Source organism: Anser cygnoides, chromosome 4, assembly GCF_040182565.1.
Source record: "Anser cygnoides isolate HZ-2024a breed goose chromosome 4, Taihu_goose_T2T_genome, whole genome shotgun sequence".
NCBI lineage: Eukaryota > Metazoa > Chordata > Aves > Anseriformes > Anatidae > Anser > Anser cygnoides.
The window spans coordinates 5,996,559-6,021,729 of NC_089876.1; the positions used below are offsets into that span (position 1 = coordinate 5,996,559).

General features: G+C 48.7%; 1 protein-coding gene across 2 annotated transcripts; it reads right to left on the reverse strand.

Annotated features, from left to right (window-relative positions):
• Positions 1-923: 923 nt before the first annotated feature.
• SMYD1 (SET and MYND domain containing 1) lies at positions 924-24,770 on the reverse strand. 2 transcript variants are annotated; one of them, XM_066995551.1, is made up of 10 exons: positions 24,339-24,770; positions 14,317-14,493; positions 13,103-13,316; positions 11,395-11,525; positions 9,707-9,745; positions 6,773-6,965; positions 4,170-4,262; positions 3,522-3,685; positions 2,539-2,707; positions 924-1,320 (listed from the first exon to the last, which is right to left on the reverse strand). In XM_066995551.1, the coding sequence occupies exons 1-10, from the start codon at positions 24,473-24,475 to the stop codon at positions 1,162-1,164; spliced, it is 1,476 nt and encodes a 491-aa protein (XP_066851652.1). In that variant the 5' UTR covers positions 24,476-24,770; the 3' UTR covers positions 924-1,161. The 2 variants fall into 2 exon arrangements, with proteins under 2 accessions (XP_066851652.1, XP_066851653.1); XM_066995552.1 differs by lacking the exon at positions 9,707-9,745.
• Positions 24,771-25,171: the final 401 nt, after the last annotated feature.

Genomic DNA, 25,171 nt, shown 5'->3' on the forward strand with positions numbered 1-25,171 from the left:
CCCACCCCATCACCAACCACCAGCAGGATGGCCCCAGACAGCCTTCAGGTGTTCTCTGTGTGGTTTTTCCCTGAACCGTGCCTGGTAAATTGGGTTACTGGCACTGAACTCCTCCTTCTGGGGTGAAATTTTGGGTTTTCTCTGCTGGCAGGAGAGGCCAGCACTGGTTGTGCGCAGCAGAGACCCAGCAGCACCAAAGCCTTCTCACTTGCTGCTGCAGGCTTTGTGAAGACCTGGATTTCTGACAGGCAGGAGAGAGGAAATTCTTCCTTCTTAGCTGCCCTTTCCAAGCCCTGTGCTTGGAGGCTGCCTGGGTGTTTTGCTGGTGTGATGGACTTATCTGGGATGGTGTTCTCACAGCCACTCAAAGCGGATGTTACGAAAACACCACCAGTGCCTCCACGCCTCCGACTGCAACCCATGGCCAGATGGAAGGACTTAGCTCAACAGTGCCTAAAGAGCATATGCTGGTCTCCAGCAAGCTTGTCTCAGAGCTGGAGAGCATCAGCAAAAGCTCTGAGAAGAGGAAAAGCCTTGTTGTGTGTTTTTTTGTTTGTTTGTTTGTTTTTGTTTGTTTGTTTTCCTTGCTATTCTGCTGAGGAGCAGGTAGGGAATTCTTGTACCTGTGTCACCTGCAGAATCATTCTTCATCATTTTTTTCCTCAGAAAAAACTTACTTTCCACTAAATACAATCTGTGGGCCTTAGCCACTCTGCAGTCAATGCCCAAGACTCTTCTTGGAACCAGCTTCCTACTTCTACCATCCCTTGGTCAGCTACCCATAGTCATCAGTGGGAAGAAGTGATGTCATCAACAAGGAAGCGATGGAAAAAATATTTAGAAAGAAACAATTTTAAAAATAACCAAGGACTTCAGGTTCAGAGAGAAACAGGCTTTCAATAAGAATGTAAATAACTTTAAAACAGGTTTCTTGCTTTGATTTTTAATGTTAGTGGTAGAAAAAGGATGTTGTTTCTGCCAAGAGCTCCTTTGCTTTGAGCCCTCAGAAGGTTTTTCAGGACTCTCCCCCAGCAGGTCCATGCTCTCAGACTGGTGCCACTGGAAACAATCCTTATGGGTGTGTCTCATGCATAGATCACGTTCCCCAGGTGCGACAGGTGACGATGCCCCACAGGCATGACTTTGTGTCAAGTTCAGGGTCTATTCCTTCTTGTGGAAGAGGCTGGGTGCGGTCTCATTGCTGGGTTCAGGCATGACTTCAATCTTTTGGTTTTTGAGGGCAGCTTCCCTCATCTTGTAGTACATGAACTCATTCTGCTGGAACATGCGCAGCTCCATCTCCGTCTGGACACGCATGACCTGAGGGACACAACAGGTTAAAGACCTGTGACACAGATCTCAAAGCAAGTGAAAAACACACGGCCTGAAAGTGGGGACCAGCCATCAGGCGTGTCCTAGAGCATGTAATGGCTGCTGCACCCTGCTCCAGGTGTCCCAAAAGCAGGACCAGGGCTGACTGGACACAGATAGCATTTACTTTCTCAGTCCTGGTTGCTTGTGAGCTATGAAGGTGAAGAAGGCATCAGCCCTTCCTGCACCCAGCTTTTCTGCTGGGAAACCTCACGCTCCCAAACATCCCTGGATTCACCATGAGCAGTCATTCATCGTGCTGCATTGTGGCATAGGTTCAGAAGGGATTTTAGGAAATGTTTTTACACCTGTCTGTGAGTTTCTTCAACCTTCTTTAGGAGCACAGAAGTAAGCATGTGGCATATATCCACTATTTTCATCCTGAAGAAAGTGAAAAGGGAAATGGAGGTGCTGGAGTCCCACCCCCTGATAATATATACATATAGGAAAACAGCCAACAGCCAGTTTGGCTTCAGGCCTAAGATAATTATTTTTCTGATGATATAAAATTGCACTAAGATTATAGCTCTGCTGTAATGGGGACTAAGACATCAATAAAAGATTTCATGTGGTGTTGTGTAATTTTTTTTTGGCTAACAAAGGAGAATTCTGTAAAGCCAGCAGGTCACACTGGGTGAGTTAAAGGTTAAAGAAATGATCAATCCCCAGATGCAAGTATAAGGAGTTCATCACAGCTGAGCAGATATAATTCCCCTGGGATCTGCAGGTCTTGGCCCTAAGCTAGGGTATAGACCTATCGGTCATTTGAGAAAAAAATGCATTGCAGACCAGAAGGACTGGAGAGGGGTAAATAAAGAAGAATGGTCACCAATATAAGATGAAGAATATTGGTTGGTAAGCTGGGAACAGGGCCCCCATACGTAATTTGATATAGTCAAACTGTAATGCCATCCATCTGGGAGCAATGCAATCAGGCTGTTTGAAGAATGGGAGCCTCTGTCCTTGGGCACAGCAGTTTCAAAAAAAGATTCAGGGGCTCACTGGCTATTTTTAATGCATGTCCTGGTGCTGGATAAAAGCTATTTTTCAGGGATGAAATTTTCCGATGGGAAGGAACAAGCATTTTCCAGCACACTCTAACATGATAATGAATGTAACTGTACCGGGGCGGATAGCAGAGACAAGAAGGGAGATCCTGACACCTACCTCCAGGTCCTTGGTAATGGGGTGGGAAGGTCCATGGGTTATCAGGAGGATGGCGTAGGCTTTACAGATCATGCCATGGCCGGCTTCGATGAGGCCAGCATGCCAGTGGGTCACTCCTGCCCGCATCACAGCCATCCCCAGCTGCGCGTTGTTGGGATGGTATATTTTCCTGGAAAAGCATTGAGTAATTTTAGCTCAGGAGAGATCTGAGTTCCCAAGTGTTTGTCAACGATGTGACATGTTTTCCGAAGAGCAGACTGTGTATTCAGGTGAAGACCCTATTGAATTTGGTGCCACTTAAATGTGCAGCCCTGCTTAAAAAGGGTCAGGAGGGCATGAGTTACACAGGGACACGAGATGTTGTGAAAGAGGGTGAACAACCTGCTGACAGTGTGAGCTGGACATCTGGATTGGAGAATAGCAAGGTTTATCATTCCACAGGATTTTGACACAGACAAAACCCAGACCTGACCCTACAGCCCAGATGGCACAAAACATAGAATCAGAGATTTAATGAAGGCCTTAACTGAGAATGCAACAATCATCAGATTCTCATTAGCCAAGGCCCAAATCCACATATTCAAGGGGCATCCTGAGTGCCATCAGTTTGACAGTTTCTCTTTTCTCTACGACTTCTCCTTCCCACAGGCCACAGAGGAACAGACCATGCCCTGCAGCGACTCTGTCCTGCACCCAGGCTTTGTGCTTTGCTACCAGGGCAGCCCTGAGATGCTTCTAAACAAATCAAAGAGGCTAATGAAAGATGACCAAAACCACTTGGCAGTTACAATTCAGTAAACTGAGGTGTTTGGGAGCTCTTGTGCATTTAGACAGGGGCTCTCTGTCTGCTAATATAATCAGGACCAAATCTGAATGTCACTACTGCTGTCCTGATGGGAACAGACTAAGAAAATAATTTCTATAACACACTGCCTAACATTGTACAACCACAGAGAGCTACCAAAACCAGGGCAATGCCATACATGTAGCCGTCCACCATCCTCTTGGCATAGTCAGCTGCTTCCTCAAACATCTGGAGGTAGGAGAGCACCTCGGAGGCGATGCTGAGGATCCTCAGGAGGTAGAGGTTCGTGTCCCCCAGCACAGGCTCCTGTTTCTTCAGGCAGTCACGGCACAATTTCACAACCTGCATCCAGGGGAAGCGGAGAGAGAAAGCCAGAGCAGCATCAGCCTGAATCCGACCCCCAGAGCCCTGTGTGTTGCGTGGTCCACACCAGCCCTAGAGGCCAAGTCAGACTCTGTGAAGGCTGTGGAAAATAGGATATGCTTTTATCTGTCCAGAAACATCAGTCTAACAAAATGACTGGGGCTCAAATCATCCGCTGGTGAGGAAGACGTGATTGTACCCCCCATGCCATCCACCCAACCTCCTGCCACACTTGATGCAAGGAATGCTCCTGATCGCCCCGTGGGGCTGCAGACAGGCACTGCCCCATGCCCATCTCTCATCTGTGCCAGCTTTTGCGATTCGAACTGCCAAGAGGGCAGGAGGCACTTGGGGACGTTCAGGTTACAGAGGTGGGTCTTTGTTTCACCCATAAATCATTGACTCAAAGAGGGACGAGCCCTGCTGTCCCTAGCACCATGTGTACAAAAGCACAGGGACTCACTTCATGGTAAACTCCCTCCAGGCGGGCCTTGTTGATCTTCTCCAACGTGTCCTTGGAGAACTGGATAACCTCCTTCACCGTCTCTGCAGAGGGCTGGGGACAAAATTAGGAAACCCGGTGAGGAAAACCCACCATTCCTGCTGCTGGCTGGGTTAGCTGGGGTGCCTCCTCAGGCCTACCCAGGCCTGGCCTTAAACCATCCCGTAACCAAACTCAGGGGTGAAGCTCCTGCTGGCTTCAGCAAGAGCATGGCTGGGCCACCGATCAGGGCAGCAGCCATATACATCTGGCTTGGTTCCTCATTTTTTTTGTCCGCTTCTCTCCTCTGGAGAAAGGACAGAATCGGCCCTGCTACCGGGAGGCCTCACGAGCAGCCACAGAGGCTGTGAAAATGGGAGAAGGTGAACAGATACTGGTCGGTGTGTACCAGGAGCTCCTAACACAGCTGCCTGGAATAAATGAGGAGGAATTAGGTGGAATAAGGGTAGGAAAGATTATATTACTAAATTTTACCTACTCTGCTCCCTTTAGATCTAAATACCCCAAGACAGTTTACCTCAGATTTCAGTCGCATCCAGAAAGTGAAACGTGTTTTCCCATATACCTCAGAGACGTTTGGATTTCACCGTGGATTGGAAGACATCCAGGCATGATGCACACCCAGGCACGCCTGGCCAAACACTAACCAGCCCCTAATTAGCTCCCCTCCATTTAATGCTGAAATATAACTTTATCCAGCACCATCAGGTATCCTCTCCTTTTCTGAGCTGTTCGAAGTTGGATTTTCAAACTCTTGAAAATTTAGTACGGAAGGAAAACAGAAGCTTTTCAGAGCTATATGCCCCATATATTCATGGGTGTGTATGTATGTGTTATGATTTATTATTACATGTTATTAGACAGGAACGATCACAGCTAATCAGATGGTAGCAGCTGTTTGAGCAGTACGCGGGGTGTCCTAGTGGCAAGAGCACATTCAAAGGCAACGTTAACGTCAGTGCAAATCGCATCGCTCTGCTGTCTGAGCAAAGACTCCCAGAATAGGCACTTTAACAGCACTTCCACAGCAGCTTTATCTAATAAAAACCCCCTCCTGCATTTCCTAGCCCCCTAATCCTGTTGCCATCATAAACAATGCTGCTCTTTGGAAGGGGTGACGGACCGGAGGCCGGAGCGGCTGTTGAGGATGCGAGGTGTCAATCCTGCACGTATTCAGAGAGCTTTTTCCACACAGCTGTGAGCGCTGCCGCTGTCAGGAGAGCGAGCCTGGGCTGGGGAATGCGATACAGCCGGCGTGCTCTGCGGGTGAGCTCAGTCCGGATACTTATTGTCAGGGAGGGACGGTATTTTTAATAGCTGAAATCAGGCACCTGGCATAGTTACAAGGGTGTTTGTGGTTTTTTTTAAGCCAGCTTTAGGTGGTGGAGCACACATATCTGAAAGTGCGTGTGTTCCCGCTGCACTGCAGGGCGCTTGGAATGATCACGAAAAGGGGACGGTGCCTCTCAATGCTCCACAGCAGGTGCTGAGATTTTCCTGAGAGCAGAGCTGGGATCTTTTTATGAAATACTTCTAGAGGAAGTCAGGGGAAAGGGCTTCTACCTCTGGGACAGCTTTACATTGGAAGTGGGGAGTTTCAGTAGCTAAGATTAGCTTTAAAATGAATCTTGATAATTTGGAAAAGGGATTATATAGCAATGTCTTTTGCAATAGCTTGCTTTTTGTAAAGCTTGCAGGAGTAGAAGCCTCCTAAACTAACACTGTCACAGATTAAACAAAAATAATAATAATAAAGTACTTATATCCTTGAGCAAAGGAACCAAAAAGGAGATCTTACAGCTACCAGCATGCTCAGAAATTGAAGCTGCTGGCCAAGAAACATATCCTAATGCCGACAGCAAGACACAGCCCTCCCGCTCAGTCACTTGCCAGACCTCCAGAGAAAACACAGGTGACTGGAAAATGAATGGTCCAACACACTAATTCTTCCCAGTAAGTCTGCCCAAAGCAGCCATGCACAGAGGAAAGCCAGGGGAAAGATCAAATTCACTGTGACCGGTTGGTGCGATGAGGGCTGGAAGATCAGATTCCCACCTTTCCAGAGCCAGTGTGATGGTACATCTTTTACAAATACCACAGCTTCAGCAGGGCCGGTTAGTCCTGTCATCATGAATTATAGATATATATATAATACATATATATCATAATAATATATTATTCCCTGTCCTGCTGTTCAAAACTTCAATTCCATTCAGCTCCTCACAAAAAGCCCGATCTAAATGTCAGCATTTTTGTCATCTCTAGACCTCATTTTCCAAGATTTTAGCATTCTGCCTGATGGACTGTCAGGTTAGAGCTAAAGGCAACTTTTGTGGGCTTTTTAAAACTGAAAAGCTGTATGCATGTTGCACAGTAGGGACTAAACCAACCTTGCACGGTGTGTTTGAGTTGGCATTGGGCTCAATAATGTTTCAGTTCTGACCTCATTTTTCACATTAGAACTGTTTGGGCTTCTGCCAAAACCTGCCTCTGCTGCTCCTGAGTGTCCTCAGGCTGTGGAGGAGATGGAGCCACCTCTGGGTGTGGGCACCGCAGGGCCATACCTTGTGGTCCCCCTCCTTCACCGCCAGCATCAGGTCGTCCTTGATCTGTTTCTTGCAGTGCTCGCAGGTGCAGTCAAAGTAATACTGCTTCTTCAGCTGCCTCCGCCGCTCCTCGCTCACGTTGAGGAAATCCACGTAGGACACGGTCAGCTCATCCCCCGGGGAGATCTTGCTCAGCGCCCGCAGCTCGATCCTGGGTGCAAAGAAGGCAAGATGTGCACTTGGAGAAGCGAATGCAGCCATTGAGGCACCACGGACAAATCCTGCTAATGGCCCCAGAGGTCAGCCCTTGCCCTAAGGTACTGCTTTAGCAATGCAGGGATGTGCAGCAGTCAGTTAACTGAATAGGGAGTGAAAACACAGTCACACCAGTTTCTCCTGCCCTTCCGCCAGTCCCTGCCTGGGATACACTGGAAAGCAGAAAATGTTCCATTCAGGGTGAATGGAGGGGTAAATTTAGGCATAAAATCTTATTATGCCACAGGGGATCTCGCCAGAAGAAAAGCCTGAGATCAGAAGTACACGACGAGCCTTGCAAAATGCTGAGTTTGGACTTTGGGGCTTTTTTAAGTGCCGCTTGTATTCTGCTCGCACATCCCTGGCCAGACTCCCAGATCCTGAGCCAGGCTGCTTTCGGTATCATTTTCACTCGGAAAAGCTAAGAGATGTTCCCGCTGGGTGCTGGAAAAGGGACGCCCTTTTTCGTGCATCTCTACATAAACCCTTAGGAACAGTTCACTGGGAATGGTTTATTTTCTATTATAGCCCATTCGATCCGATGCCTAGTGCCAATACCAAACACAAGGAAATCACCAGTCTGTTACCAAACCAAAATCCACGGCAGACCCTCACAAGATGACAGGCCTTTGGAAAGCCAGATCTTTGTATCTGCCTTTATCTCAACTCTTACCCTGTAAAACATCTCAAATGCCCTTGCGCTTCCACTCCAGCAAGAGAAATGTCTCAGTTAATCTGGGCCACCTCTCCACCACGGGGTCTGGATAAGCACAGAGGGCTGAAGAATTAACCCAGAAACACCAACTGTGAGTGGTGTTTCCATGTCCATCTGCTTCCCCATCTTCTAGTGCCTCGCTGTAGGGCTCATCCAGAAGCCAGGACGTTTGTATCAGCTCAGCTCCGTGTTTTAGGAAAAGGCTCTAGGGGATGCCCAGCTGTCTAACCAGGACGAGGAAGTGCTTGGACTGAGCACCACAGCAAGGCTGGTGGCTAAAAGCAGGGCAGTGGCGCATCAAAGCTCGAGGACAGTGAGGCCACCAGGATGGGAGTCACCCAGGGGTCTTCCACCATCGGCGGCCTGATCCTGCTGCACCCAACGGTAGTTTTTACGTGACCTGGGTGGGCTTGCTGGCTCCCACTTGAACATGAGGTCCTTTAGGTGGGACCCTGTGAAGGTCTCACCAAAGGCATACCCAGGTGCATCTTCTGGGGCGGATGGGGGGAACTTCTCCTGCATGATCATATTTCTGTAAAGGCGCTGTAATTCCCATTAGGAAACCCTCCAGGGGCATACCTCTAAGTCTGTCTGCTGTGCTAAAGCTGCTGTGAAAACTACTCTTTGAGGATGGTCTTGACCTTCTCTGGGCACTAGGTCATATCAACAGCATATTCCATACTGAATTTATCGCCGAACATGCCATCATCACGAAGGGCAGCTATTAGTTCTGCCGTAACCACGGGAAAATGCCACCGGCAGAAAGGTGCGACCAGCTACTCCAGGAGAAAGTGCACAAATCAGAGCAATTTCCATCAGAAAGTTACACACAGAAACGTTCCCCTTCACACTTAATGGGATCCTCGTTAACGTGACTCATGCAACCAGAGAAGCAGAAGCAAGCCTTGACTTTTATGATGCCCCTGGTAGCCTAAGCACCGTAGGTGTATTTTAAGCCGTGATCCCTTGGGTCGAGGGGATTGATAGCGTTTCGGACGAGCCCGGACACAGATGGTATATTTTAAATGCTACAGTTAAAGAGACACTGTCGGCCGAGATAGCCCCGCAGACCTTGAAAGGTGTGGGCACGGGCACTGCGAGCACCAGGGAGCTCAAAACACAGGAATAGGAGAACTTTAATCAGAAGTAAAACGCATCTGCCCATTTTTATGGTCCTAATTGTAATGCTCTGAGTCAGTGGTGAGGAAAGGCAAAGTATTTCACCTTTTATTTGAGGATATTGCCTGCTTGTTTGAAATTAAAGTTTAAAGACAACAGTGTCCCTTTAACTGGACTGACTATAACATACCAGGTGAAGTGAGATAAGCAGAAAATTTGTTCTTTTGTTTGTTTGTTTGTACACATTTTAGTGATTTCTTCATCAAAAGCGAAATGCTTGGATCAGGTAGCAGTGGCATCATGAAAAGGTAAAACATTAATCAGGCATTATCATAAAAAAAAAGGGATGAAGCCTACACCTCATGGTATTGCTATTGTAGTCAATGCATTCAAAGGGCACTGTCTGTTGCACAAGAAACGAGGGCTGTTTAGTATGTCAGTAATGCAGCCGTTTCCCATCTCGTAGTACGCAAGGTTTTATTTTGGGCCGTGTAAGATTAGCGAGACCTTGCTCTGACTTTCATGCTCTTGCTGCGGTCGTTTGGGGGGAGAAATGAGAAGTGGAGGGGAAATATTGAAAGAGAGGGAGACACGAGAAAGGTTGGAAGGGAAGGGAGGGAATTTGCAGTCGGGGAGGCATTACTGCTATTGTTTTAATTTACCACAAAATGCAGAGTTAAGTGAGGTTTGGGTTTAGTGGGGCTTTACACAGGGGAGGAGTAGAAGATCGGAAGAAGGAGAAGGTCAAATTGTCTGCACACGGAGGGCTTTCGGAGCCCCTCGGTGCTGTTTGCAGCTTCATTAACACAGGGCATGAGGGGTACGGGGCGAGGGGAAGGACGATGCTCTCAGGAATGACCCACCTCATCTGTGTGTGGAACATTGATCTTACAGCCTCATGACTGAAAGACAAAACAGACATCTGCAGTTTACACAGGTGCAAGTACAACCAAAGAAACTGGGCGAACTGGGATCGTCTGGGCTGGGGGCGATGGGGCTCCCGGCGCCTGGCTCGTGTCTCGCTGCATGAGGGCACAAAGCGCTCTGCTTTTCCTCTACAGCTGCTGTAACCCTATCACAGCGGATTTGGGGGACAGCTGTCCTGCACCGTGATTTTAGGAGTGCTGTCAGCCAGAGGATGAGCAAAACCCGCTTCTGACATTTTGCTATTTGGGGCTAGTTCTCCTGCACAGACCAGAAACGTCACCGCCACCGTCAGTACTCATGCTCTACAAGGCGTAGCTTGAAATGGAAATTAGACTGGGATATCAGCAACAGGTCTGTGCTCTCTGTGATGAGTTTAGTGGGTCCCCAAACCCGGTATTGTGCCCTGAGCGCTGATCGAGAGCTCGGTTCCCGCAGCAGTAGCTGGTCTTATCACCAGATTTCCACAGAAGGACAAGAAACCGGGACAGTTGCACAACCCAACCAGACCGTTAAGGTTTATTCAAGTCAGTAACAGGCCACATGTGGGAGCTTGTAGGTTTTTTTTTTTTGGCAGTGAGAACTGGGGTGCACAAGCAATGCACTAATTAAAGAAGAGGAGGCTGCAGGGTCACCTTTTAGGCTCAGCACTGAAGCTTGCTGAACACAGGAGTTTATAAAATCTTAAGACCAAGCAGAAAATGTTGATGAAATGCTGTGGCTGTGGAGTTTTTGGCAAGCAGTTCCCCACAGCTAATGCCTCGCACACGATGCGCTTGCTGGATCAGCAGTGGTTTATGCCCGTTCTGGCCTGGGAGGAGGCTGTGGGGGGCAGAACATCCCTCCCATCCCTGCCCTGAGCCCTGAGAGCAGCAGCTGCTGCTCCCAGCTCTGCCGGGGCTTCCCTGCATTCCCCGCTGTGCCTCTCACCCTCTTCCTATCTCACACATCCTGCAGATGTTTTCTTACAGGGTTTGGGTGGCAACGGGGAATGCACGGTGCCTTGGGGTATCCTGCACTTGCATGTGTTTGCAGATAACAGTCATGTTTGTCATTAAGAACCCATTGCTAAATAGTTAATCAGTAATTAATAAAGATTGTACACTCTCACAAGGATGAGGAGTTGTGTTATAGATGGCTAAAAGAACATCAGTAACAGTGATATATAGCTGACTGCAAGCTTCGGTTATGGAAAAATTCTTGGACTGTGGACTCAATTTAATCTTCAATAATTCATTAACCAAAGCTGTTCCTTAACTGTTTGTAAATAAAACTTCAATTAAAGTGATCTAGTCAGCTACTTACCACTTTATCCGTCTGAGTCTGATTTCAAGACGCACGGGGAAATTATTTGCTGGTTTGCTGGATTTGAGGTCAAAGCCTGCTGATAAGTTGTGTGCATTTGTTTGGTGCATCAGACAGCAATTTTTTAAATAACAAGCAGAGATAAAACAGCTCCTCTTTAGAAAGAAAATCCTGTGCTTTTTTTGGTTCTGGATTACAAAAGGAAATGAGAATGAATAGATTTTCTGGGGCAGGGATCTGATGCTCTGGGGTTAGCAGTCTGTTACGTGAGTCGCCTGTTAGGATGCATCCCCGCTGCGCCTGAGGGAAGAAACCCACTCACTTGCCGTTGTTGAAGATGACGGTACAGTTGGGCCAGCAGTCGTGGTTGGCTTGGCAGAGGTTGGGGAAGATTCCCACACCAACAGCTTGCAGTCCTCTTTGGTCGCTGAGGGTGAAGGCGTTGCAGTTGATCTAGTCCCAAAACACAGGCGGGAAGAAGCATTAAAGGAGAGAAAGCTGAGCTCAGCTACACTCAGGATGTCTCGGCTCCTGCTGATGGTTAGGAGAGGTGAATCTCCAGCATCCCACCTCCAAACCTTACGGAGAAAGGAGGATTGCCTGCAAGATTGTTGTAGGAGGTGATTGTAGAAATGACATCTTTAGTTGGGATAAAGCATCAGAAAAAGAGACGTGATGCAGGACTCCAGCAGATGGACCAGCTCAGAGCAGGGCTGAGTAACGCTGCAGAGTACTGCCTGTTAATATTCACTCAGGATGCTTCAGATATATTTTGCCTGACCGTCCTTTGCTTTCCTTACACTCGCTTTCTGCAAATAATTCAGGAAAAGGCCACAGGAGAATGAATTTGAGGCAATTTAAGCAGAGCATTTGCAGAAAGCAAAGTTCACGCTTAAAAACCAGGAGTCAGTGGCGGAAATTAACCTTGCATTCAGCCTGGACACATATCTGCTGGGTGGCCCCCAGAGCTGACAAAAACCAATTGCGGCAGTTTGGTATGAGTCCCAGGCAATGAATTTTCAAAATGATTACTTTGGGGTGACATATATACCAAGAGTGAGTGATTATGATTTTCTGTACAATACATTATCACATATGAATTGTTCAGGGAACAGTTTTGAGTCACAAACATAAACAAGCAAAGAATTTGCAAAAAACAAGTACGATAGGATATACCAAAGGAAATCATTAACTCAGCTGCTAATTGCTTTAATCCCTTAATAGTTTTATTTCCTCTCTTATCTAACGCTGTGCTTCATCCAAAGTGCCTTACTGCTACGTGGGCAAGCCGTGCTGGTTGCTAGCACGTGGCTCTCCCTGTGCCCAGTGGGCTGGATTTGCTCTGCGGGGTGAGTACCAAAGGATGCTCTGTGTCCCCCCAGGGGAAACCGATGTCCCATGGGGTTAGCATGGACGAGGATGCACCAGCCTGTGCCAGGGCTGGGGGCAGAGCTGCTCAGCCTGAACTGGCCTCAGGGAATTTCCCTCTGCTACACTGAGGACAAAATGTGTAGTTAACGTGTTAGGAAAGGACATTATGAAGTATATTTTGTATATTTTACCTATTTATATATATATATATGCAAAAATGTAATGTATACGATATATAATAGACTAATGCATACACTAAAATAGATCTGCTATATACTATTTAAGTATACATATTAAAAATATATATTTAAATAGATTTTCTTAGCTCTTTTAGGCGCAGAGAGATGCCTACTGGGAACTGTGATGCCGGTGCAGCACCTGAGTTTGAGACAGACACTTGTCTGCATGTTTTGACAGATAAAAAATCCAGACCTTGACCTTGCTGGGCCTCAGTTTCGCCACGTGAGTGCAGATGGGGAACGTGACAGTATTCAAGCTGCCTGCAGCTACTGCCTGTCCAACTGCTGTGGCTTCATAAGGGCAAGATAGGAGTTAAGTCAAGAGTTATCAAGGCTTGGTATGAGACTTCCTCTGGGCACCTGGCACAGCCCATGGCACTAAAAGCAGCCCCCCTTTGCCCTCCCAGCCCTCGGACGTACCACTCCGAATATGTGGGAGATGTACTGCATGCCGAACTGCTGGCTCTGGGGCGGCCAAAACTCCAGGAAGCTCTCCACGTCGACACGAAGGTCTTTCTTCTCCTCCTCACCGAAGTTTTCCACGTGGTTCTGCAGGTCGTCGATGGAGACCAGGCAGCCCTCCGACAGCCCGCTGCCTTCCCTCTCCATCTTCCACATGATGCGAGCCGCCAGCCTGGCCAGGAGAGAGCCCCGAGCACCATGCACCAGCAGAGCCAGCCACGTGCTCCTCCGCCCAGCACAAGGACAGGGACCGGAGGGACACCGAAATTTATTTTAGGGGTGGGAACAGGACAGGTCCTGCATTGCCTGGCTGATGGCTGGCCCCATCCAGGAGTTTTGAAGGAAAGGAAGGTGTGGGATTTTCCCGTGGCGTCTGTGTTCTCATCTGGAGAAGTGTTACAGACCCTGTTTCCCTGAGGATTCCTGTCATTTTCCTACCACAGAGCCAGGACGTGAATCTAAATCAATGTACCCAGGAGGCAAGCTGGGGACCAGCCCAACTCCTCTCAGCCTCTCCCAGATTTTCCCCACCTCCTAAACTTCCCGAGGCGGGTTCTCCTCACCACATTAATCTGCAGTAGAGTTTTTGGGGCCCTGCACCAAAAGAAAGTGGGAGCACAACCCTGTCACACCACAGATCATCCTCCAGATCCCCAGCCTGTGAGCTCAGGGACGCTTCTGGCCTTCCCCAAAGCAGTTCCTGCCTCCAGCCCACCCGAGGCAGGACACCCAGCTCTTCCTCGCCACCCTCTTATCAATGTTTACAAATACCTTAAGTGTGGGAGACAGAGGGATTTGGCCAACCTCTTTTCAGTGGTTTGTGGGGACAGGGCAAGGGGCAATGGCCACAAAATGGAGCCCAGGAAGTTCCGCACCATGCGAAAGAACTTCTTCACGGTGAGGGTGACGGAGCACTGGGACAGGCTGCCCAGGGAGGTTGTGGGGTCTCCTTCTCTGGAGATATTCAAGGCCCGTCTGGACGCCTACCTGGGCAGCCTGCTCTAGGGAACCTGCTTTGGCAGGGGGGTTGGACCCGATGGTCTCTTGAGGTCCCTTCCAACCCCTACAACCCTGTGATTCTGTGACTCTGTGATTCTCCCAAGGGACGACCCATCCTCTCCCACCACCCCCAGGCCTGTTGGTGAGCCCCAGCCCTGGGGGCCAGCTCCCACCTGATGTTTTCGGTGGGTGCCTTGCCGTGCCTCTTGATGGCGGAGCACTCATTTTTGTGGTTCAGCCAGGCGGCCCTCTGGCAGGTGCGGTCACAGTAGTAGGCGAACTTGCACTGGCCGCAGCGGTGGAGCCTCTCCTGGCGTTTGAAGCAGGTGTGGCAGATGACGTGTGTCAGGCTGGAAGGACAGAAGGACACACGGGCTCATGTCTTGGTGACGGGGCAGCTCCACCACGCAAGGGTCCTGCCCATGGGTTCCTCCCACCCACCCAGGATAGACCCCCAGACATTTTGGGAGGACACAGAAACATCCCACCTGGTTTAATCCTCGTCCGCTTGCGCAGTGAGGTTGCTTTGCTGCTTGGCTATGCCAAAGAGGCAAACATTTTGTTTAAAGGAGGAAGGCAATAAAGCATTCCCCGGCTCTCAGCCCTTTTGTCTGCAGCTCGTCTGCTCCTCCTCAGCACTGCTGCCGTGAATAGGGTTTTCGGCCTGCTCTTCTTCTCTGTCTGGCCCGTGCTGAAGTCTCAGCCACCCATATGCTGGGCAGAAAGCAGATGCCTAATGAATCTCTTGCTCAGGCAAACGCGAAGAACAATGTGAAGGCAGCGAGCCAGCCTGAGAGCTTCATCTGCCTGCAAAGCCTCCGGATTTGGCTGAGCTGGAACCCATCCCAGGCCCTGCATCCCCCATCCTGCATGGGTCGTGGCTCAAAACAGAGCAGCAACCACCACCGGGTCCGAGGGATTTAGGAAAGCATTGGGTGAGAGGGAGGATTGTGGCTCTGAGCTGTCCTGACTGCTATCCTAAGCTTTCCCGAGGCACAGGCGTGCTGTGGGGATACAAATACGCATCCGAAATGCTCTGGCAGTGAGCAGCCACAGGGGTATCACGATAAAGAGCAACGATAGATTGAGGTGGTTGCACAGAGAAACCCTGCTTGAAACCAAGATGGTTTTTCATGGCTTGCAGAGCAGCTTTGCTTGTCACTCCTTTTCGCCACTGGACCAGAGCTGTAGCTATACGGGCAGCATCGCACTTGACATTGTGTTGGAAGTGACAAAAGGACGCCAAGAAAACAGCCTCCTTCCTGGTCCACCTCCTCATCCCAAGGCGTTTTACATCTCCTCCTCCTTCCTGCAAGCACAGCACGTCTCGTGGCTGCCCAACAGCAGGGCACGGCAGCGCACAGCTCCAGGCTGGGTGGGTTTGGGGCTCTCCTGGCCCCGGTGACTCCAGAAAGATGCTTGGCATGGGTCTGCGGATCCCAGGCAGGCTCCTGGCTGTTCAGCAGCCCCTAGGCATGACTGTCAAGGGTCAAGTGGATTTTTAGCTGCCCCAGGATGGACAGGCAGCACCAAAGAGCTGAAGACAGGGAAAGATGAGTTCTCAAGGGCTCACAGGAGCACTGGCTGGGGTAGGACCTGGGGCGGACTGAAATACCGAGTTTAAGGAGCCGTACTTGCATTTATGACCACCATAAGATTTTATTAATACATCCAAGGGATCACAGATCTTTCAGCTTCACAAGGCTAGTGTGGTGCTGAGCTGAGAACATCAGTGATTTAGTGCTGGTCGGTGGCCCAGGATACGCCACCCATAAACAGCAAAGTGACAAGCACAGAGCCTGTGAGGATGTGCTCTGCTCTCAGGGCATGAACTCCCTGTTTAGTCTGGTGTTAGTTTTAGCACTGTGCTCTTCAGGCCACTTCAAGCTGTCCTGCAGATGGTCTGGCGATGCAGATTTCTCCTTCAAATCCCAAAGCTTGAAGTGTCTTTCTCTGGTGCCAGCAGCAAGTGCTGCTCTCTGGCTACTCCGGCTCCTGTGGTTTACTGTGAGCTAGATGGCCATGGGGCAGCTGGAAAACAGCTTTCAAAAGGAGCGGGTTTCCTCTTTGGGGGTGTCAAAACTGGATTTCCAAGAAGCACCCTACAATTGTATATATGTAACCATAACCAAGGGGGAGGAATATATCAGAGGGCACGGATGAAAACTAACCCAACATCCTCCCTCCAAGAGTGCCCAGGGTCCTGGATCAAGGGGAAACCTCCCCTGTGTGCTCCATGTCACATGCCCAGCTGCTTGCTCTTGGCATTTGCTTTATTGGGAAGGAGGAGGAGACCCCTTGGGACTTTCCCCTTGCTGCTACAGCAGGCTTTTCCCTCCCTGATCTGCTGCCCCCCAAAATCAGCTCCTCCAGCAACTGCACGCTTCACTTCTGCCTCCAGCCAGGCTCGACAGTAGGGGAGGATTCAAATTCCTATTGCTTAGACACTGCCAGCCCCGGAAGGAAAGCTCTCCTCACTGCAGAAAGCCCACTGACCACTGAGGCTTCATTGCCAGGGGAACATTATCGCCCACCGCAGGGAAACTGAGGCACGAGGAAACAAAAACTGTGTTGACAATCACACGGGAAGACTGCCACAAGGGGGAATCAGCCCCATAGCCCCAGAGTCCCAGTCACAAGACTGTCCTGCCTATCCAGTCTACGTATATATGTATAAACATACGTATGCATGTTTATATCTATCCCAGCACGCTTAAAATGCATTTTCATTCCTCTGGCACTATTGCACGAGCTGCTGACGCAACCCACCCGCTGCACTGGCTCTTGCAAGATGAAGAGGGCCATCGATTTAAAGCAGGATGGCCTGCAGCAGGCAGCACCACGTGTAAAAATGAGGTTTGGGAGATGCCAGGAGCAGTGCCGGTGCACGGAGAGAGCCCGATGCAAGGCAAGCCGTCGGCACGGGGCATGGGGGGAGCGCGTGTCCAGGGAGGGGGACGCAGCCTGCTCCGTTAAGTCAAATGAAAGAGCTGGGAGGTGGTGAAAAATGCAAGGCTGGGCTCTGTCAGCTGTCAAGTCAGGGGGGCAGAGAGGTGCAAGAGAGATCACGCTCCTTGTAAGGCAAAGGAGAGGCAGGGAGCTGATAAAACCCGCAGGGTTGAGCTGCGCCGGGAAGCACGGGGAGATATCTCCTGCGGGGAGCGGGGCTCCCTCCTGCCACTCAGTGTTTTGGGGGCAGTCTGCAAGTGAGCAGGCAGCTAAAGGAGTCTCCCTGCACAGAGCAGTGAGGGGCTGGAGGAGAACATGGTGCTGCAGAACTCTTGTCCACAAATAGGGGCTTGTCTCTCCCCAGTCCCCTCTCCCAGAATGAAAAAGTGCCAAAATATTGGCTCTGCATTTTGCTATTTATTGTATAGGGTGTCCAACATTTCCAAAGCTTACCTAACTGGGGGAGCTTACTGCCAGCCCTAGAAAGCTCTCGTTTCTGAGGAGATGCAGAAATGCACCCAAAAAAAAACCCAACACATTATACAAGACTTCCTGAGGAAGCAAAAGAACAGTTCATATGGCAGCGAAACTGCAGATACGATTATTCATAGTAATCTGAGTAGGCTGGCAGGTATAAAAAATACCACATTTCTCACAAAACTCTCATGAGATCCTCAGCTTTCAGAAATGGTTTTAAAAAAGAATGGATGTATTGATAACGTCCCAGGCCTACTGGGGCCTACTCTTGGTGCTGTAAAAAAAAAATAAATAATAATAACCAGGAGACACAGGTATTTGAGCCCCCTTGCCTAAATCTTCAACAAATGTTGCTCAATCACTGCCTGATCCCTGTAAGCACCTAAATCACCCAGGTTGAGTCCTGCAATCCCCTGCCGTGCCAGAGGTGCTCAGAGAAAAATGCCCTGAAGGAGGACGGCAAAATGGGACTCTCCTTTGGTCCCAAGGCTTGACCTTATGACAGGTTCTGATGCCATCCGTCCTGGAGGCAGACAACACCAAAGGCTTGCTGTGGTCCGCAATCTTCCTCCGTCATCCCCTCTGCAATAGTTAGGGTACCCCAAGGACATGGGGTATCTTAATTGAGGTTAAACCCAATCTCTTGGTCCTAAACCCAATCTCCTTGGTCTATTAAAGCTTTTCTGGCTGGCTTCGGAAGTGTTTAACACAACCAAACGTGGGGTTATAGCAGCCTTCACGTATCTAAAGGGGGCCTTCGAGAAAGCAGGAGAGGGACTCTTTGTCAGGGGGTGGAGTGATAGGACAAGGGGGAATGGCTTTAAATTAAAAGAGGGTAGATTTAGATTAGATATTAGGAAGAAATTCTTTACTCTGAGGGTGGTGAGGCACTGAACAGGCTGCCCAGAGCAGCTGTGCATGCCCCATCCCTGGAGGTGCCCAAGGCCAGGCTGGATGGGGCTTTGGGCAGCCTGGGCTGGTGGGAGGTGTCCCTGCCCATGGCAGGGGGCTGGAGCTGGATGATCTTTAAGGTCCTCTCCACACAAAGCCATTCTGTGGCTCTGTGGTTCCAGACAGAGCTTCCTCTCCCTGTAGGGACAGCAGCCCGTTCCTGCATGGTCAGGATGCTTCATGGCCAGGCAGCTCTGAAGGTTTCGGAAGAGATGTGTGGCACCTGCCCAGGCACTGTGGAGGTCTGAACCCTTAAAGACTGAGTGCTCTGCTCCTTTGCTTTAACACGGGTACAATGAGACTGCTTTTTGCTGTGCCAGTGTATGCCGTGGCCTCTAGGGTGACCTTCGGCCATTCATTCCCTGCCTCCATGTGCTCATGTACTGCAGATAGTGAGAACATCTTTATTTTATCCTGGCCAAAAGCAGGATCTTCAATAGCACAGTGATTTCTTCAGCTCACCCCGGTCTTGCCAGGTCAGGGATTTAGGATGGACTTGGAGGGCAGATGCCACTGGCTGACTCACCAAATGACTTTCTGGGGAGCCTCACGTTTCCTTGGCCTCTCATCCAAGAGTCAGCAGAGCTGAACTCTGAGGGGCTCGTGAGCTCTGGTGTTACGTGGATGAGACACACAGCTACTACTGTCACAAAAGCAGCGATTCAATAAGCCAGCCAGCTAATGCAAGAGGTGACAGAGCGCTGGTAGCTAAACCATGGCTCCCGCAGGCATGGCTCTCAGTGAGAGCAGAAGCAGCAACCAGCTCTAGCAACTGCTTGGATTGGATTCAGATGCATTCAGATCCGTCAGACCTGCCGGGTCAAAGTTCTGAGCACTGCCGTAGGAAATATATTCACCTCGTCTTTGGAACATGCCCAAGCCAAATACCTGCCAGCCGTTTCGCACCCAGCCCCCAGAGCATCTCATTCGCTGATGTGAAAAGGCAAAGTGAGATGGCTGCCGTGCAAAGGGACAGAGGAGGAGCTCACAGAATAGCTGCTGGTCGTGCTGAGAAGCTCACGAACTATTCAGATGAGTTTATTCTATTCTGTACACGACAGATGACACACACAGACGACATAAATTACACCTAAGTCCACCTGCTTCGTATTTATTATTGGCTGGCTAAGCATCCCTCCCCTCAACAGCTTGCAGAGGACAGCAGAAGAATAGCCTGAGGTGTAGGCAAAGTCCACTTGGCTTTCAAGGCAAGGTCTTAACACATTAAACCCAGCAGTCTAAGGAAATCCACCTACCCCTTCAGCAGGGAAAGAAGAAGGGAGGTATTCAATACTCGGCTTCTCCTGGAGATACTTATAATGGTGAATTATCAGTGCAAGAAGAGTTTTGCTCCTTTAAAAGCGGGGGGTTGGAGCTCAGTACTTTTATCTTCAAAATGCCATGGATGACACATTGTAGTTTATCTGAGTTGAGTGAATGATTTATTTTAGACCTGTTTTAGACTTTCTTATTTTTAGTCTTTCATTACAAGCTTTCTCAGCCTCATTTTAAAGAGGTGTGGCTGTGGTTTCCTTTCAAAAAGCTGGGTTTTCTCCCCAGTTTTACTTAAGCTTTTGAACTAAGAATAAAAATTCAAAGCCCAGGAAAAAAAAAAAAAAAAAGGAATATGATCACATTACCTCTCAGTTTTTACTGGTGTCAACTCAAAAAAATTGTTTCCATAATACTTTCAGAGTCATATTATTATGGAAAATTTTGCATTCCTTATATCCCTAGGTCATCCCAGCTACAACAACGGAGCTCCCCGCATTTCCCTTGGAAAATGTCTGCTTCATACATCACTCATCAAGCAGATCTTCAAGTGGTCTTGGCTTTCTACCACGTGACACTGTTTACCTTGACTACTCTCTCTCAAATCCCGCTGGTAAAAAGCAAACCCCTCAAGAGAAGGTTGACAGAAATATATCGGGCCTACCCATGCCTGTAGGAAATGTAAACTCTTACAGGTTTGAGAGCCAACGTGCATGCTAGAGGAGAAGGTCACATACTGTACATTGAGGCCAGGCAATGGGAATGTCATCATCCTGAAGGGAGCTGTGAGGAAAGGAGACCTTTCAAAGAAAGAGGGAAGAGGGAGGGAAGGATTAAACCTCAGCACATAAGCAGAGCACGAGTACAAACTTCAGTTGAAGGTAATGGCCAACCAGGCATGCACGGTGGCTTTGCAAATCAAAAAAGGACCCCGCAAAGGCAAAGAATTCCAGAACAGAACAGAACAGAGTAGAGTAGGGTAGAGTAGAGTAGGGCAGAGTAGGGTAGGGTAGATTAGGGTAGGGCTGGGAAGAATAGGGTTGGGTAGAGTAGGGTTGGGTAGAGTAGGGTAGAATACCAAAGATATATTTTCAACCTTCCAAATCTACTTTAGGGCAAAGAGGGCCTGCCACTGACTGCTGTTTTCCGAGTGCTATTTCAAGGCTGATTCAAACACAGATCGGAGAGTTTGTCCGCACTTTATCCGAACAGCAAAATGCAGGAGATCACACTGAGACCTGCACCCCCTTTCAGCCAGCATTCACCATCTCTCCAGTCTGCTCTAGTTCAGGTAGAAGTAATGGGCTTGATGCAGGAGTCAACACCACATAACTATGGTGTTAAGCAAAATGTTAGCCTTGAGATGAGCTGGCCAATGTCTGTAGGAACCTTCTTTAGCTTCACTGTGAGCTTGCTGTACTTTTGGACCAGAAGTCTCAGGCACTGCTGCTCAGATGACTGTCACTGGATTAAAGAGGACATGCGCCCAACAGCCTCAGTGACTTAGGTCCCTGGGACCTTCAGGGGTTTCCAGGGTGAGATGCAGTCCGCACGTTTAGACACTGCATCTGTGCCCTAGCTAAGCAGAGATCCAGTCAAAACACTCAGTGGGGTGCGGAAAGCCATTTGGCTCACCAAGGTAGGTGAGCCTGTCTTCATAGGAGAGCTGCTCCAGCCCTTTGACCATGTTAGTGGAATCATTTTCTGTAGTATGGCCACACCAAGAAAACAATGCTGTACCTCTGAAGAGCTGCTCCCACTAATCCAGAAAAGATGCCTTCACTTCACTTGCTGTGTTGCCACACTGCATGCAGTCACACAGAAGGTTGCAGTGTGGTCATTATAGTATTATGGCCATCAATATAAATAACAGACAGAACTTGGTTTTCACCAGCATAAACAGGGGCTCAACATCCACCCTGTGACCAGACTTCCCATAGAACTGAGCTCCTAAAATAGCTGCAAAGTACAGACCAAGTTTTCAAAGTGCTCTTCAGTCTTGTGCTTCCCTTATACGCAGAAGAGAGCTGAGCTCTGTGGAAAATATAGCCTCCTATTTGGTAGGACCTCAGCCAAAAAATTGAACCTACCAGTCACTCATATTTGAATTCCCTTTCCATAACTCACAAACACACTGCTTTCAGCAAGAGACTAAGATGCCGATGGTAATTAGGATGATGGACTGACTTTGGGTGTCCCTGTGCAGGTTGAGCACCTTTTTAACAGTGTAGGGTCAATACCAATTTAGGACCTGGAAAAAAAACATGGAAAAACACATGCCTCTTCATTGGACCCTTCACCGACGCAAAGGTAACAGCAGTTCTCTCAGGGCAAAACCACCATGGCTAGTGTGGATTTATTCTTGCTGGTCCTACAAGGACCCAGGCTACCCTTTTATTTCAGTCAATTCAGTTGGAGCTATATGCAACTGAACACCCTGGGACAGTGGTGCAAGGTACCTTCAAAACCAAAGCCCTGTGTGCATGTGACAAACATCAGAACAGTTTTCACGAGAAAATTGCATGTTCATTTTATAACTCAGGCCCAGGATATCCCCTGCTGAGTGCTAACTGACAAGTATTCAGCAGGCAATGCCTGCTTCAGGGATTTTGGGAATGGATTTCACCACTGACACATACAAAGTGCTGCGGGATGAAACATGCCCCAGGAGGGTGAGAGCCCACTGCTACTGCACGGCAGCATGAAGAAGCAGCAAAGATAAGAATGACTGAAACCATCCCCATTCTCTGCAGTCACAGTGGAGAGATGTGTTTACCTCTTTGCTGCTCTGGTAGTTAAACAACCACAGCCTGGCTAAAGAGGGAGGCACATCTCTCCCCTTCTGATGTTTTCTGTTGGAAATCTAAGCCTACTGCAGCCTGGGCTGCTCTCCTATGTGCATCAATGCTCACAACATTTCAGGTAGAAGGACAGAAATTGTCAACCAGCAATCAAAAGGCAAAATGTTTTCAGTGATTTAATTAGTATATTTAATAAGGCATATGGGAGAAGTCATCGTCCATAGGAACTTCCGAGGCAAACACAGTATCACAGCAAGATCCCAACTAGTGACACAATGAAAGGAAAGTATGAGAGCTAGAAGGACACGTCAAGGACAGAGGTTTTTGTCACTAACTACTGTAATTGAACTTGGGGTTAAGAAGTCAATAAATTAACATTTTAAAATAAACAAACAAACAAAAAGATTTTTAATTGTGAGCTCTTGTGAAGACACATTAAAATAAAAATTAAAAATAGTATCATTGTTGCTATGGTATAGATTCACAAATATGTTCATCCACTGACCGTAAAAGGGCAAGGAAAAAGTGAATGAAAGACAAAAAATAAATTATTTCCTACTGTTTGACCCCTAATTCTCTGCTATTGTCAGATCACACAGTAGCACATACCAGCTGTAGCTACAGCACTTAACTTAAAGGCTCCAAGATGACCAGCGTTAAAACAAAAGTAGGAGCTCTGCTTGAATTGCAGACTCCATTAGCAGAACTGATTCAATCACGGAAAGCCCAGCTAGGCAGGATCACCCACTGCCCTAGTTAGTGTGCAGAACATTTGCTAAAGGCACTGGCACTTTGGGCAAAAAATAAATAAAAAATAAAAACTTTAAAAAAAAGGGACAAATTCTGTTCTCGGTTACTGCATTATAAGGCTGAACAAATTCCATTCATGTCGGAGGCTCTAGACTAAATTCATTCCAAAGGAGATTAACATAGAAATTGTCTCTTCGTGTCGTTTAGCTTTCAGGCTAATTAAGTGAATTTTCCATTGATTTGAAGGGCAGAAGTGGGCACCGACCAGCCACTGCCACTCCAGCAGTGCAGGTTGACCGAATGCTGTTCATCCTTAAAATAAGCAGCAGAAAAGAAAAATGCACCTGCACCAAAATTTAGCTTCTAGCTGTATCAGCATGAACAAAAAGCTTAAAACTACTCTCGCACAAGAGTGAAAGTAGAAACCTGTCTCCAGTTAACTTAGCTAGTTAGAAATATAAAATTAATGAAGAGAAACAATACCACTTGCAGATCCCCAGGAGCCTCTAGTTTGAAGATAGTTGGCTATGAATTTGTATGGGGGGGGGGGATGATACACACGAGCACAGCACAGTGCAACTCACTTTTATCACACATTTCACGTTGGAGGCTCCAGCAAAGCATGTCTGAGGCTGCAGTAACTGAGTTACACGCACTCCTGGCAGCTCAGTGCAGCGTAACATGGGTCCAGTTTTGTGAGGCACCGAGCACATGCAGCTTTCACTGCCTTTGGTAAAAGCTGACAGCACCGAGCACCTCGCAAGGTCACACCCTGGAAGAAGATCGTGCCATATTTAAAGTAAAAAAGCAGGTCTGAGCCCCGGGAAGGATACTCGCTGTAAGCTAGGATTTGACTTTACAGAAGTGCTTCTGACTTCCCTTCACGCCCCTCTCTGATGCTATCCAGACGCTTTCAAGCTCTCACCCGCCCAGCCAGATGACATTTTGCATCAAGACTACTTTCGATCTCAGTTTTATGAGCACTTTTCTCTTACCTATCAAAAACCACGGCAGCGTAGGCTGGCTCCGCAAAGATGACATCCCCGGGCAGGAATTCCTTCTGCGCTTTCAAGCCCCTGCCTTTGCCTTCAGACGTGAACACTTCGACTGACTCCATTCCCCCTTTAGTCATCCCCGGGACCCCCAGGGTATCTCAGAGCGAGCCAAACCTCCCGTCACTCCTGTCAACTTCGTCCTGCCACAGGACCACGCTTATAAAAGGGCTGGCCTACCCCCACCCCCGGCCACACCGTTTCCCATAGGAGGGCGAGGGGGTGGGAGCAGGAAAGGCAGAAGGAGAAGATCTCCCGTGCAATATTGGCAGCCTACGCAGGGAAGAAGGTGCAGGGCTGGGTCTTCTGCTGCATTAGGAAACCCCTCTCCAAAACCCACGTTTGGAATTGTTGCTCCCAGCCACGAGCGGTTGTATATGTTAGGACTCGGATTAATTTATACGCTCCCATTGGAGAGGGAATGTATTCTCTTTGCAGGGGTATTTTTAGCAACCACATGTTTCTGTCTCTCAGGAAGCAACAGCTGAGACAGTGGGACGGGGAGGGCTGGTATGCATATTTCTGACCCCTTCCACTGTCATCTGGCTTTTTCCAGAAATTAAACAATGCTGCGTTATTTTTACCCTCCAGGAGATGGACGGCGTATTTAGAGGCAGGGAGAGCAGAGGAACTTGCGCCCTGAAATTCTCTGCCTCCTCCATGACCACTGAGGCCTGGAAAAGGGCCGTCGCTTCCCAAATGCCGGCGGTGAGCACACAGAGCAGCGTGGAAGGAGCTGGAAGGGCAGCAGCGGTTTGGCACGGGCTGCAGAAGCG